Below are 13054 nucleotides of genomic sequence, written 5' to 3' on the forward strand. Positions count from 1 at the left end.
GAGCAGAGTCCAAAGTGGGTCTGAAGGCTGGATAAGTGTCCTAGATATGTATACAAATATATATCTAGAAGACCTATGTGTATAGAATAGCTGCTCCCTTCCCGATCCCGTTCCCTCCTCCATTTCCATTAAATCCTTGGTGTGTCTGTCCTGTGTGAACTGTGGCCAGAGTTACTGTCACTCTACAGCAACGAAAATGCGACCAACTCAGTAGGAGCTTTCATAAGTGTTTCTGCGTGTTTAAAGGCAAACAAAGCACATGGTGGACAAAATGAGCAACTTCATTAGAAAAGTAAAAGTTACCTGAAATGTTGGTTGCCACTTTATTACTTTCTGAAACAGGATGACTTGTATGATGAGTCAAATGCATCACTGTGTTGAACAAGACAAGTGAAACTGCTGTGTTTGTATGTATGTGTGTGTGTGTGAGAGAGAGACAGAGGGGGGTGGGAGAAGTTTGTTAACTGTCAAACTGTTGATTTAGTACAAAACAGGTGCAATCAATCTGCAACTTACCTTTTAGAGAGTTTGTGCAGCGACAGATTTGAGTAAAATAAGCTTCACACATAAAATTTGCATCCTGACTTGGTGCACAAATCTTTCCAACCTGAGAGCTTTTCCAGCACTTGAGAATATCAGACATGATTCCTAACCATATTTGGCTCACAACACTTTACAGGTAGCATCTAAGCCATCTTTACCGTTGACCATCATTGCAAGAAAGGTGATCCAATGTGTTTGTTTGTTTAATAGAAGGCAGGAACCAAAAAGACGATCCCGTAAACTCGCACATTGTATTGATCATTTTAACACATTTTCTACGCTGGACTGGTAGACTCGCTTATTTTGAAGCCTCTGGCTGCAGTTATACACACAATCACATGCACATCCATGCACACAGGCATGGCCATACATCAAGTCATGTTGCTCTCACTTTGGTATGTTGGTTCCTTCATTAAGTGTTTCTGTATAAGCATTAAGAGTAAACGAAGGCGAGTAAATAAGATGATTGTGGTTGTGAAGAATAGCAGAAGTGTGAAGAGAAGGTGTCAGTTTAATTTACTGTGACTTGTAGTATTTGAAGTTTGTCACATTTTGGTCAAATTAATGGTAGACTCTGTAGATTTGATTTTGTTAGTGTGACAGAAAAGTTGTGCAACCAATTAAAATATATTTAGCTTAAATGAAAGCTGACAGTTAGCACCTTGCTGTCATACTGTAGTTACAGTTTATATGTGATATGCTGGATCACAGAATCGACATAACAAAAAAGACGTTTGCCCTCCAATTACAGATTACAGCTTGGATTTATCTGAACTGAGTCTTCTCTTTTCAAGTGACAGTTCTCTCACTCCTCTTTTTGTTTGGGCAGGCTCCAACCTTCTCCATGCTTATTAAAAAACACACTATCTGACCCGATGCCTGTAGTTTTGAACATGCTATTCCTGGAAAACACAGTTCAACTTTTAAAGTAAATATAATCAATTTTAAAGTAATTTAGTATGCTACTATAACTAGACCGTCACTTAAAATAACAAACGGCAGATTGTCGTGTGGAAAATTTCCTATGTGTGTATCTGTGTGTGTGTGTGTGTGTGTGTGTGTGCTGCGTAAACAGTATTCGTGCGTGTCTGTACACTGTTACTTACTGTCTTCTAACACTGCTCTGCCTTACAGAGAGCTCATGCTGTTTCGGTAAGTGTGTGTATGAGTGTGTGTGGATGTACATGCGTCTTATATTGTCCTCTGTCCTCTCTCGCTCACTGGCACACACACACACACACCTCGCTCTTATGTGTGTGCACTGGTCTTTAAATTAACCGACTCTTCTGTCTCTTTCTCCTGTCTTTGCACTCCTCTCCTCTCCCCATCGTTTATTCTTTATACCTCTTTTTTCAACATTTTTCTTCCCTTCCTTTACTTTTTACATGTCCCACATCGCTCTCGCTCCCCCTTTAACTGTTTCAACCCTCCCAAATGTGTTTCTAAAATAATCTCCTGCCCATCCTCCCACATCTTTGTCTTTGTTTCTCATTCCTTTATTTGTTCGTATCTCTTCCTCTGTCCTTTGCCTGTTTTCTCTTTCGGTCCTGGCGGCTATGCTACGTCGGGCCTTTGCTCTGTGTGTGTGTGTGCGTGTGTGTGTGTGTGTGTGTGCGTGCTACACTGCTCTGCTCTACGTATCATCTCTGTGTTTGCCTGCTCTGCAGCGGAGGAGACACAAGCCTCGCGGAAATAACCTCAGTGTATGTACCTCTCTCTCTCTCTCTCTCTCTCTGTCTTTCTCTGTCTCCCTTCTACCTTGATTTTTCTGTCTCTCTGTCAGTCAGTTGTCAAACTGGATCTGGCTCAAAGTGTAGTTTGCTGGTTATTTTGCCCACCCTTGAGTGCCATATGGTTGGGTTTGAACCAGAGTGGGACAGTTCAGATGGCGTTATTTGAGTTGCTCATTGTGAAATAAAGGAGGAGTAAATGCTGCACATCCACGTTGTTTAAATCCCATTGAGGAAAACAAGTTTGCTTTCTTTCAGGTTTTTTTTTTGTTTTTTTTTAACAGGTTGGGTCAGTTTGTGTCACTTCAGACAGAATTCAGGAAATATGGCTCATCATACTTGGCGCATATCAAATTCTTTGGATGTTAGAGACCTCAAAAGATGGTAAAATGTCAACCAAAAACTGTCATTTCAGTAGGAGCTATGGATGCTGTAATTTCATATTATATGGTTGATTATCAGCGTCAACATTTTGGCCTTTTGTTGGTGTTGGACAGTGCTGCCACTTCTCTCTATCTGTAGTCACTCTGATTCTCCAGCAGAGACACAATCTGCAAAAACTGAACAGGAAACACAAACACAGGAATTAGCACCTTTCACATGGGCTAAGTTAGGAGGTAGCTACAGATAACCCGGAAACAGTGTCTGAAAAATAACATGGCTTTACGACATGGACCGTAGTAGGCAATGAAAGTGAGCTAACAGTAAACTGTTGACAAAACTCAGAAGAAAAGCAGACGTAACTGAGGCGGGCGAACTGTTTAATCTCAATCAGTTGATCTCACTGTAAACAGAGGAGCGTGTCCTGGCAGCCTGTGGTGCTCTGACGGCATCATTCCTATTGCTTGCGTGCATATTCAGTTCTAGTAATCCTTCATAATAAAGAAATGTGGTTATTAATGACAGGTTTCCTGCTGTATCAGTTCCAAATATCACTCACCGGTTTTTCTTGGTTGCGAATAATCGGCATGAGTATCGGCCCTGACAAACCCATATCGGTTGATCCCTACTTCAAATGGCTTCCCATGTAAAATACTGATAAAAATTAAAAAGATTGCCCGAGGGAGCACCTGTGCCCACGGCCTAGCAGGGTTTCCGGCACCACCCGATGGAAGCAGAACTCGGATCTTTGTGTACAAAAACAATAAAGTGTGAAAAAAAAAAAAAAAATTTAAAAAGATTCCCAGGTATGAAAACGACATCTTCCAAATTCTGCCGAAATATTTTCAGAAATCATTATTTTTTTGACCCTAAGAACACAATCTGAGATGTTGCAGCAGCGTTTCTATCTGAAAAGTCACAGACTGACCTGGTTGTCAAAATTATTTCAGGGGACAAATGTCTGTGTTTTGTTTGGACATTTTCTGTTTGTTTTGCATTACATATTGGATCAGAACGGCTTTTATGGTTTGTGTTAACATGAAAAACTGCACCTTAAAAAAAAGATGCCTCTTTCCCTTTTTCCATAATGCGGATGCAGTTAAACCCACCCACCTGGCACTCCAAACTCTTTCAGTCAACCGTGACCTAACTGTCACTCTTCAGATCTACTTTGACTACCTCTCCCTTTTCCTATCTTCCTATTCTGTCGGTTTTTGTTTGAACTGTCCAGTCTCTCTTTCTTCCTCTCCCGTATTTGCTCGTGTTGAGGTCGCTCTGCTCTCCATTTGTTTGCTCTCTGTGGCAACTTTCCCCGGAGTTCTGCTCGTATGCAGCGTCTGTGTGTTTTCCTCTGTGCGTGTGCGTGTGTGTGTGTGTGCGTGTGTGTGTGCATTACATGTGCCTTTGAATCTGTTGCATCACTGCAGACCAGGTCAACAGAGTATGACGAAAGCATGGACTGCCCTGATATGCGACTGTTTGCCTGTACCGGGGACTGGCAGTGCGCCGGCATGTCGTTAGTCGTGCATGCCGTGGCAGAGTCTCACAGTGGACGTGAGAGGACGTGGTGTGCCAACAGGGCAAAGTGTGGCTTTAACCAAAGGCTGTCATTCAGGAGCTTGAATAGTGGAATGAGAGATGGACAAAAGCAGAGTGTGGTGCTCATGAAGTGGCCATGTTATGTTCAGCATTTCTGTCTGTCTTAAGTTGGGTGACGTTATTGTTTGTAACTTTACGATTCACACGTTACAACTGGGGATGTTATGTGAAAATAGATTCAGCCAACAGTGGACACAAATCACTTGGATTAAAACCTTACTGTGATTTTAGTCATTTCAGAGCATAGTTGATCATGGAACTATTTTTCTATCTATTATTTTAAAAATGCACCAAATTACCTCAAATTAGAGTGTTTTTCAGTCTTTTTTTACCTATTTAATGAAAAACTAATTTCCTCCTCACATTGGAGTTAGTGATATAGCGTATATCTGACCAGTGACCATCTGTCTGACGAACCACTTGGTAGTAATCTGGCATGTTAACACAGCATATTGATTTGCACAAAGATAATGCTTGTGTAAAACTAAATTTATTGCATATGTATATATATTGTAGGCTGTAATTGTGTCTGGATTGCTAACAATGCAAACAGAAGAGCCAGTATCCTGCCAGTGTCGCTTATGCTGTTTGCTTGTTTTGTAGGTCTACCAATCCTAGATTCAGTCGATTACAACGTTTTCTTTCTTTTAGATTTTCTCGCTCAATCTCCAATGTGATCTGCTCCTTTTAAGTCATTCTTGTTTGATGACAACAATCAAATCAGGGGCAGAGAAACACAACCTCCAATTAGCATTTTGTCAGACACACTGACTTGTCAGACAATGGGCACACGTAGACCACTTCGGTAGGCTATAGCGTAGCTTACATGAAGATTCAATGTAGAAGTATAAATCAAAGCATGCTGGCTTTGCTCTTTGTTGTTGGCAAATAATGCAAAAGAGAATAAAACATTCTAAAAAAAAAATCCTCTCATTAACATTTTACTATCTTTTTTTTTTTTAGATCACAATCCAAGAAGTCATTTCTTGTTTGCGAAACACTACATTGTGAAATGTTACTACATCCCCACCTATGACACACAGAGCAGGGAGTCTTGTTTTCAGTCTAAGTGTTGAAACAAAATGTGTAAACTAGATATGTAGAGCGTCCATCCCTTTCAGTGTGCGTGTGTGTCGGCATATTCAGTGTATGCACATGTTTAGTCCTGCCGCCTACTTCGAGGACATGCATGGCTTGTGTTAGGCTGCTCAGGGAGCGTACAGACTGCTGTCTGTGTGTAGTGAAGCTCCTCTCAGGATCGTGAATCCTCCTCTATCTGTTGTTGTTCGACATGCTGCTTGCAGACTGACGTGTGCTTGATCAGTAGGGTGATGTGAAGCTTTGTGGGGGTTCACAGTGTCAGCCTGGTCGTGTCCTGGTCAGAAGAGCCTGACTATGAACCCACCAAGAAAATCAGACAGGACTGGTTTCAATATAAATATTCTATGTTAAATTGAAGCAGGAGCCAGTTCCTTTGCATGAGTTGCTGTGATTTGTTCTGTTTATTCGTCAGCTTCTTTGAAGCTTCGTTGGGTTCTGCAGAGCTTTTGACCAGGCTCTAAGGTTATGGAATCATAGTTTGTCTTATCCATTTGGTGTCCATATTTGATTTACATCATACTTAAGAAACCCTATGAATGCATTTAAAGGCCATCTTTAGAAGAAGAAAAAAAGAATTTAAATTTGCCATTGTTTTTGACTAACAGGGCAACAAAGATGTAAATTAGAAAGAAGAATCCTTGATGTTCAGGTCATATTCAGTGTTAGCAGTCAAATACTTTTATTGACATCCTGTTTCTCTCCAAACCACCTCCGTATAATGATCAGAACTAAGACCAGCAATGGGCTTTATATTCTTAATGCCTGTGTTATACATTCTGCATCTGCGAGAAGTCCTTGTAAATTTCATCATTTCGTTATTGTCCTAAGTTTGCGAGAATCCGTGCAGACACTTCCACACACGTCCTTGGACAGTCCACACCACGATTACGCTACAAGGACAATAGTGCATGTGCTTTGCACTAGTGTACATGCACAGAATACATAAATACAACCGTCTGGAATGGAGTCCTTCAGTTGGACTCCAGCAGACTAGAAAAGTAGTAGAATACTGACAATTATGCCTCCGTCGTTTCTGCAGCTGTCCATGCACGCGTTAGACTTAAGGACATGTCAGCTTTTCATGTCCACAAGGGTACGTGTGATGTACATTTTTTCATCCGCCCAAATCTGCGAAGTTCAACGAGGTCTTGTAAGGATTCAAGTGGACCCCTCTGCAGATACTCATATGCGCCCCAAAATTTGTGCACGCCCAGACTTTCTACATCAAAATTGCACCAATAAACAGTGTTCAAACCAAATGCTTATTATGAGGAAAGATAATCTTCATCATCCACACCTCTACAATTCATCATTAAAAGAGTTGTAATTGGAGTTGACATTGCCATCCTTTAGAGGTGCTTTAATTTATGCACACTCTCTATGAGCGGTGTCCAAACACAGTAGGAGATTCTGCATTCTCCATAAATGCTTTGGTATATCTGCCCACTGTGCTCAGCACCCCTCATGAATAATCACATTAATTCAGTGCTACAGCACAGTCTGTAAGTGACTGCTATGTTCTGTAAATAAGTGCCCAGCATTTCAGAAACAACCACAGGAGCCCCGCATGAATTTTTGTATTCAATATGACCCGCAGTACGACTGTCTGCTCAGCAGACCAACACAGACCTTCAGTAGTATGAATAGAACCGTTTTGTGTATCCGCTGTCCACTTTTAAAACCATGAACTGGCCTTTAGTGGTGCGTCTCTGACACAATATTAATGGCTTTTTGAGCCAGGTGACTCTAGTGTGCCATTTTAAAACAAACTATTTTTTACTAAAAATTATATTTAAAAAAAATATTATTGTTTTCAAAAATATCAGTAAAGGTTTTTTTTATTATTATTATTATTTGCTAATGCCAATAATGTGGATTACGTAGCTTTGTTCTTTGTGGTTCTGATGATATATAGCTAACATAACTTAGACACCTATCTGACATTCCAACCAGAGTATGATGTATACGAAATATGGCTGCCATTAGATGAAGTCTAGCAGGCTCTTCTGCCTTGTGCATGCTAGGCATGGTTTTCATGCTTGTTCTCTGTCTCTCTGCCCCTTTCTTTTCTTCCTGTCAGTTTGCTGTTTATCTCTCTGTATGTTTCATTTGTCCCTGTTTTAGTGAAGAAGCATGGTATCACATGCCATTACATACTTATCAAAGGTTTAGTAGTGAAGGATTCCTGGTGCTATGGGTCATGCTACATGAATGCCAATACCATGAGCTGATATGTGATTTAAGATGGGTCAAATGCCACTTGGAAATCATTTTAGTGATTTTAGATCAGATGAGTGGAGGTCACCACACAGGACAACACAGGAGCCAAACATTGGTATTATCACGGCAAAATACAACCTTTAAAAATCTGAGTTGTCCTAGTGTGCTAAACCACCACCCACCTAAATCAGGAGCTATTTGGTACTGTTGCTTGACTCATGTCTGTCGTCCAGTCATTCAGTATCACATACACACAAGAATGTGCAGCCTGACAGACATTCAACCACGTGCAGCTCTGAGCTGGTATACACTCAGAAACAGTCACAGTGAAAAGAGTGTCGTCCTTCTCACAGCCGAGGATGGACTCCAGCAGTCAGGATGCATTAAATCTCACTTGTTTTTTCCTCTCTTTCTTTCTTTCTTTCTTTCTCTCTTCCCCACTATTGTTTATCTCTTTTCTCCTCCTCTTATGACTTCCTCTCCTGCCTTGCGCTCTCTCTATCGTTCCCTCTCCCCTTTCTATGTTTCCTTCTATTTCCGCTGCCTCCTTCGTCCTCACAGACCATCACTGACACCAGCCCGATGCGTCGCTCCACCTCCAGCCTGGTCCATGGGCGCTCAGGTCGTGGTGTGAGGCTGGATGACTACTCCCTGGAGAGGGTGGTGTCTGAGGAGGGACGACACGGAGGAGGGCGCAGGCACAGGGACCGAAGTCACCGCACCTCACAGCGCTCCCTGACCAGATACACCGACGCAGACACGGGTGAGTTACCGGTTATCTACTGTTACTGCCAATCTTACATGGAACTGGCATCTGAGAGTCTTAAAGCTGTAAAAGCCTTAACTGTTACTTTAGAGTTCTGTTTACTTACTTTTTTCCTGTGATGGTCAGAATCATCTGTTTGATGCTTAAGTCCATGTCAAATACCGCTGAACTGTAATTGTACACATAGTCATAAGCTGGTGTTAAAATGAGCATGTAAAATGCATAATGGATCCAATTTAAATTAGGAAGCAGCATCTTGACATCACACGCTAAATGGTAGCGTGCCATGCTAACTATGGACAAGGATTGGCACTAAATGCATGCATAGTTTCATGCCAAACTTTAGCAGTTCCTTAAATGACCACTTGAGGCCGACTCCAAAAGCAAATCAATCCTCATAGACCTCCATGTTAAAATGCTCAACATTACAGCAGCAATAAACATGTTTACAGCCTGGTATAAAATAGACTTTGGGTCTCAATAGCTAATTTACCCATTTATGACAAGTGTGTGTGTGTGTGTGAGGTGAATTTTTATATAACTCGTTGTGTAAATATCAACAAGGCTGTGAGTGATAGGTGGGTGCCATCACAGGATACTGTGTTTGCATTGTCAACCTCAGCTCCGCTTATGCTCCATGTGGCCAGAGTCACCACAGTCAAGACTGTTAACAGGTTTTGTTAGTGAAGGTTAGCAAAGTGGAGCTCAGGCTGATTAAGGCTGAGTCGAGTCTGAAATGTTTAAACTGAATCTGATAAGTTGAATGTGAGATGAACAGAGAATTAACAGCGTTTTCATTTCTCACACACCACAGCAGTGCGATTTGCTGTTGGCACAATGTTTTTTCATAACACCCGTGGGGCTGCAAATTTTAGGTATTTTTGAAATTCTGCACATTCTGGTCCCTTAAGAACCGACGGGACTGAACACAAGGAAGCAGTTGCTGCTTTACAGCGCAGTCAAGAGTAACTCAGTGGCAGTTGTTGAGGCAATTAGGGACAATCTGTGTATTTATTGAGCTAAGAGAACAGCACATTTACAGATCATCATATTCACTCAATTTTATGTGAGTCAAGTCTTGGCACAAAGAAGTCCTTGAAAAGAGCATTGTGCAAGCACATAGCCCACTTCATCGCTAATTGCGAGTGCAAATTGCATGCTTCAGCTTTAAAACTAATCTAACAAGGCCGCCACAGTTAAACTCTCAAACCCTTTTATAATTGGAGTGGTCTCTTATCTGATGGCGAATCCTCTGCCACATGGACTCAGTAGTGGGGATGGTATTTGAAATTACTTTTTCCAAAGTCTGAATTTGACTGTATAGCTGCATTGACACATGGGCATTTAGGTTTTTTTCTTTTTTTTTTACATTTTTATTGTAACTTCCTTTTAATTGTGCTGTTTTAACAGTTTTAGCTTTTCAGTGAACATGTAGATAAAGAATTCTTGTGAATCAAGAATCTTTTGTCCACTCTAGCAACATGTAGGAGATGTTGGGATCTTCATCTGTATGTGTTCCCCTTGGGAAGCTAAATTAATCATTGGTTTTGCATTTTAAATTGAAAACCGGTGCATCTCTTTGCTAGGTCTGGGCACAGACCTCAGCACCACCACACAGTCAGGTGACTTGCCACCCAAGGAGCGCGAGCGAGACCGCGGCCGGACCAAGGACCGTCGTCACCACCACCATCACCATCATCACCACAGCTCTATGGACAAGGAGCGCTACGGCCCCGACCGCCACGAGTATCCCCACAGGCATCCTCATGACCGCCACTGGTCCCGGTCGCCCAGTGAGGGGCCTGATGGACGAGGTCCCAGACAGGTGGGCTTTAAAGACACCAAATTAATGACTAAGGTTATAATACATGAGGAACAGTTTCCCAATATTGTCTCACACTGTTTTTTTTCTCTGGTTCTGTCCTGTTGGTTTCCATATCTGTAGAGTGCCTTATTTAAAGGTTTTTTACCTCATCCAGGTGAAATATAAACCCTAATAGCCTTGAAGATATTTTCTGTTATCATTAGGGATATTTATGGGAAGACAATGTTACATGCGTCCTACTTAGTTACATTATGTGTAATGTGTTAGTATAATACGGCAAACTTTTGTAGGTACTTTTCAGATATTTGCTTGAAATCAAATAAGTTGTGTTTAATTTAGATTTTTGTATGTTTTGATCCCAGTACTCTTTTGATTTTTAAATGAGCACCAAGGTGAACTTTTTTTTTTTTTTTTTAAATACTATGCACAATCCTTAACTTTTGCCATTTACTCCCACAGCAGCCACTGTGCATTTATCCAGTAAGCGTTCACGCAAGGTTATTTCCATACCACTACTTATGGATATCAATCTCTCTTTTTTGTGTTATGCTTTTTTCTTTGTCACTGTTTCTCTCTCTGTCCATTTTTCTTCGATGTGACATGTGGCTTCTTGGTGTCAATTTTTTGCTTCATCACTATGTTTTTGAATAATTTCAAATGGTGTTCTATCTATCTATCTATCTATCTATCTATCTATCTATCTATCTATCTATCTATCTATCTATCTATCTATCTATCTATCTATCTATCTATNATCTATCTATCTATCTATCTATCTATCTATCTATCTATCTATCTATCTATCTATCTATCTATCTATCTATCTATCTATCTATCTATCTATCTCACCACCCCTCTGCTCTATTCTGGTCTCCGTTGTTGTTGTTGTGGTGCGTTTTGATTTTCCTTGTTTACATTTTGCTGTAGGGCAGTAGTTCGGTGAGCGGCAGCCCGGTCCCCTCCACCTCGGGGACCAGCACTCCACGGAGAGGCCGTCGCCAGCTGCCCCAGACCCCTGCAGTCCCACGTCCACATGTCACCTACTCCCCTGCCGTCCGCAAGCCCAGCTATGGCCCCCCGGGGCCGGGCCGCCTGCGTTCACCCTCCCCCCGACACTTCTCCCCACCAGACCACGACAGAGGCTACCACCACCGACCCCCGTCACGCCACGCCTCTCCCCACCACGGGGGGTCCTCATCCCGACATGGCTCCCCGCGCTCCCCTAGGCATCAGTCCCCACGCTCGCCCCTCCACGGCTCACCTAGGTCCCCTCACCGAAGCCGCTGGAGTGGGCCTCCACCTGGGGACAGCCTGGAGGGTGACGGGCCCTTCTACGAGAGAGATTATGAGTATGAGCGGCACCATGAGCCTCCTGCCTACGAGCAGAGCCTCTCCCATGGCAACCCACACCCACATGGAGGAAATCCTCACCCACACCCACGCTCACCTAGGACTGCCCGCCACGGGCCCCCTCCGCCCCCTCACCCACATCCACGTAGGGTACCCAATGGCTACCGCTCATCCTCACCTTCCCCACATCGGCGGGGACCACCAGGGGCGCCACCCCACCCACACCACCGGCCCCCCCATGCCAGAGGGCCCCGCAAGGGCCTGCATGAACCTTATAGCGAGACGGACGAGGATGACTGGTGCTAGCGACCACAGAGGGCAACGATAAGGCAGGAGGGGAGAAGAAGAACAGCCGCCTCCAGTGCTCTGGCCTTGGATATGTAGACTTTTAATAAAGCAGTGGTGGTGGAAATGTTGGGAGGGGTTGGATACCCTCAAATCCCTCTACCTTCACCCCTCAGACTCTGAATAAGCAGAAGTGGTGGAGGGGAGAGGGTGGTGAAGGTGCTGCAAATAGCCTTTTACACTTTTTGTGTAAGACTCAAATCAATGACAGAGCAGCACATTGTGAAAATGAAAAAGAGACCGCCTAAGATAACTTGGGCAAGGCCCGGGCAAAGTGTACCTCTGCCTCTCTCAGTCTCAGAACTATACTTCCCACAATCGGCCTTGACGACGAAGGCCGAGCTGTAGGAGGAAGAGGGATGTGTGGGAACAGAAAGCGGGGGGGGGGAGTACAAGGTTATAAAAATGAGCTGTGATCATTGCGGTTTACGAGGCCTAAAAGCACTTCTCCCAGACTGACGCCTGATTGCTTAGATTTGCTATCTGTCGCTGGCCAGACTAGTACTGTCAAAGCCTGAAAATGAGCTGGAACACAGAGTCCACTGCTTTGACTCTGCTCCTTGACAGATATGATTAAAGAAAAATAAATAAATAAAAAGCCAGGACCCCCTAACCCTTACATACCAAGCTATGCCTCCAGAAAATCAAACTTGAACAATGAAGAACACAATGAAACTTTATGTGACAAACAATGAAAAGAAAAAAAGGGAGAACAACCACTTTATCTTTAACCTTTTTCCTTTCCAAGGGACAGAACCAGGAAGCTCCGCCTATACTGCAAAAACCAGCCAATCACAGCGCTGGCTGATATTTGATGAGTTTTATCATCTCTGTTTACTGTTAAAGACTCACTTAATGCTGACGGAACTGCTGTGACATCACTTTCTGTCCAGCCGGTGGCGGTGGTAGTGGAGGGGGGCGAGGCACAGTGTGGGCTCACCTAGTGTTGGAGTGCGCTGGAGGGGTGGGCTCAGGTAACTAGAGAAGGGAGCCGGACACTTTGTCAAGCCCCTTCCTCCTCTGTAACTCAACTCGGCGCACGGCGAAGGATCACCTGGCAGGAATTGACATCACACAGTTCAATGGGGCGGAGGAGAGGAAAGGAGGGATGGGAAAAAAGACTAATTTCTTCAGTATTTCTTCTATCGATTACTTCTCCTTCTTGTTCTTCTTCGGACATTGGAGCTTGGTTCT

General features: G+C 43.1%; 1 protein-coding gene across 1 annotated transcript in view; it reads left to right on the forward strand.

The window, feature by feature from the left end:
• cacna1ab (calcium channel, voltage-dependent, P/Q type, alpha 1A subunit, b) overlaps nt 1–11821 on the forward strand; it is a gene marked incomplete at its 5' end in the record, with an annotated part of 98515 nt that extends 86694 nt beyond the window's left edge. The window contains 4 exon segments of the mRNA XM_008302210.1: nt 2211–2246; nt 8136–8337; nt 9927–10165; nt 11093–11821. Coding sequence (XP_008300432.1) covers nt 2211–2246; nt 8136–8337; nt 9927–10165; nt 11093–11821 — 1206 coding nt within the window.
• Nucleotides 11822–13054: the final 1233 nt, after the last annotated feature.

Source organism: Stegastes partitus, unplaced genomic scaffold (assembly GCF_000690725.1).
Source record: "Stegastes partitus isolate 25-593 unplaced genomic scaffold, Stegastes_partitus-1.0.2 Scaffold1776, whole genome shotgun sequence".
Classification (NCBI taxonomy): Eukaryota; Metazoa; Chordata; class Actinopteri; family Pomacentridae; genus Stegastes; species Stegastes partitus.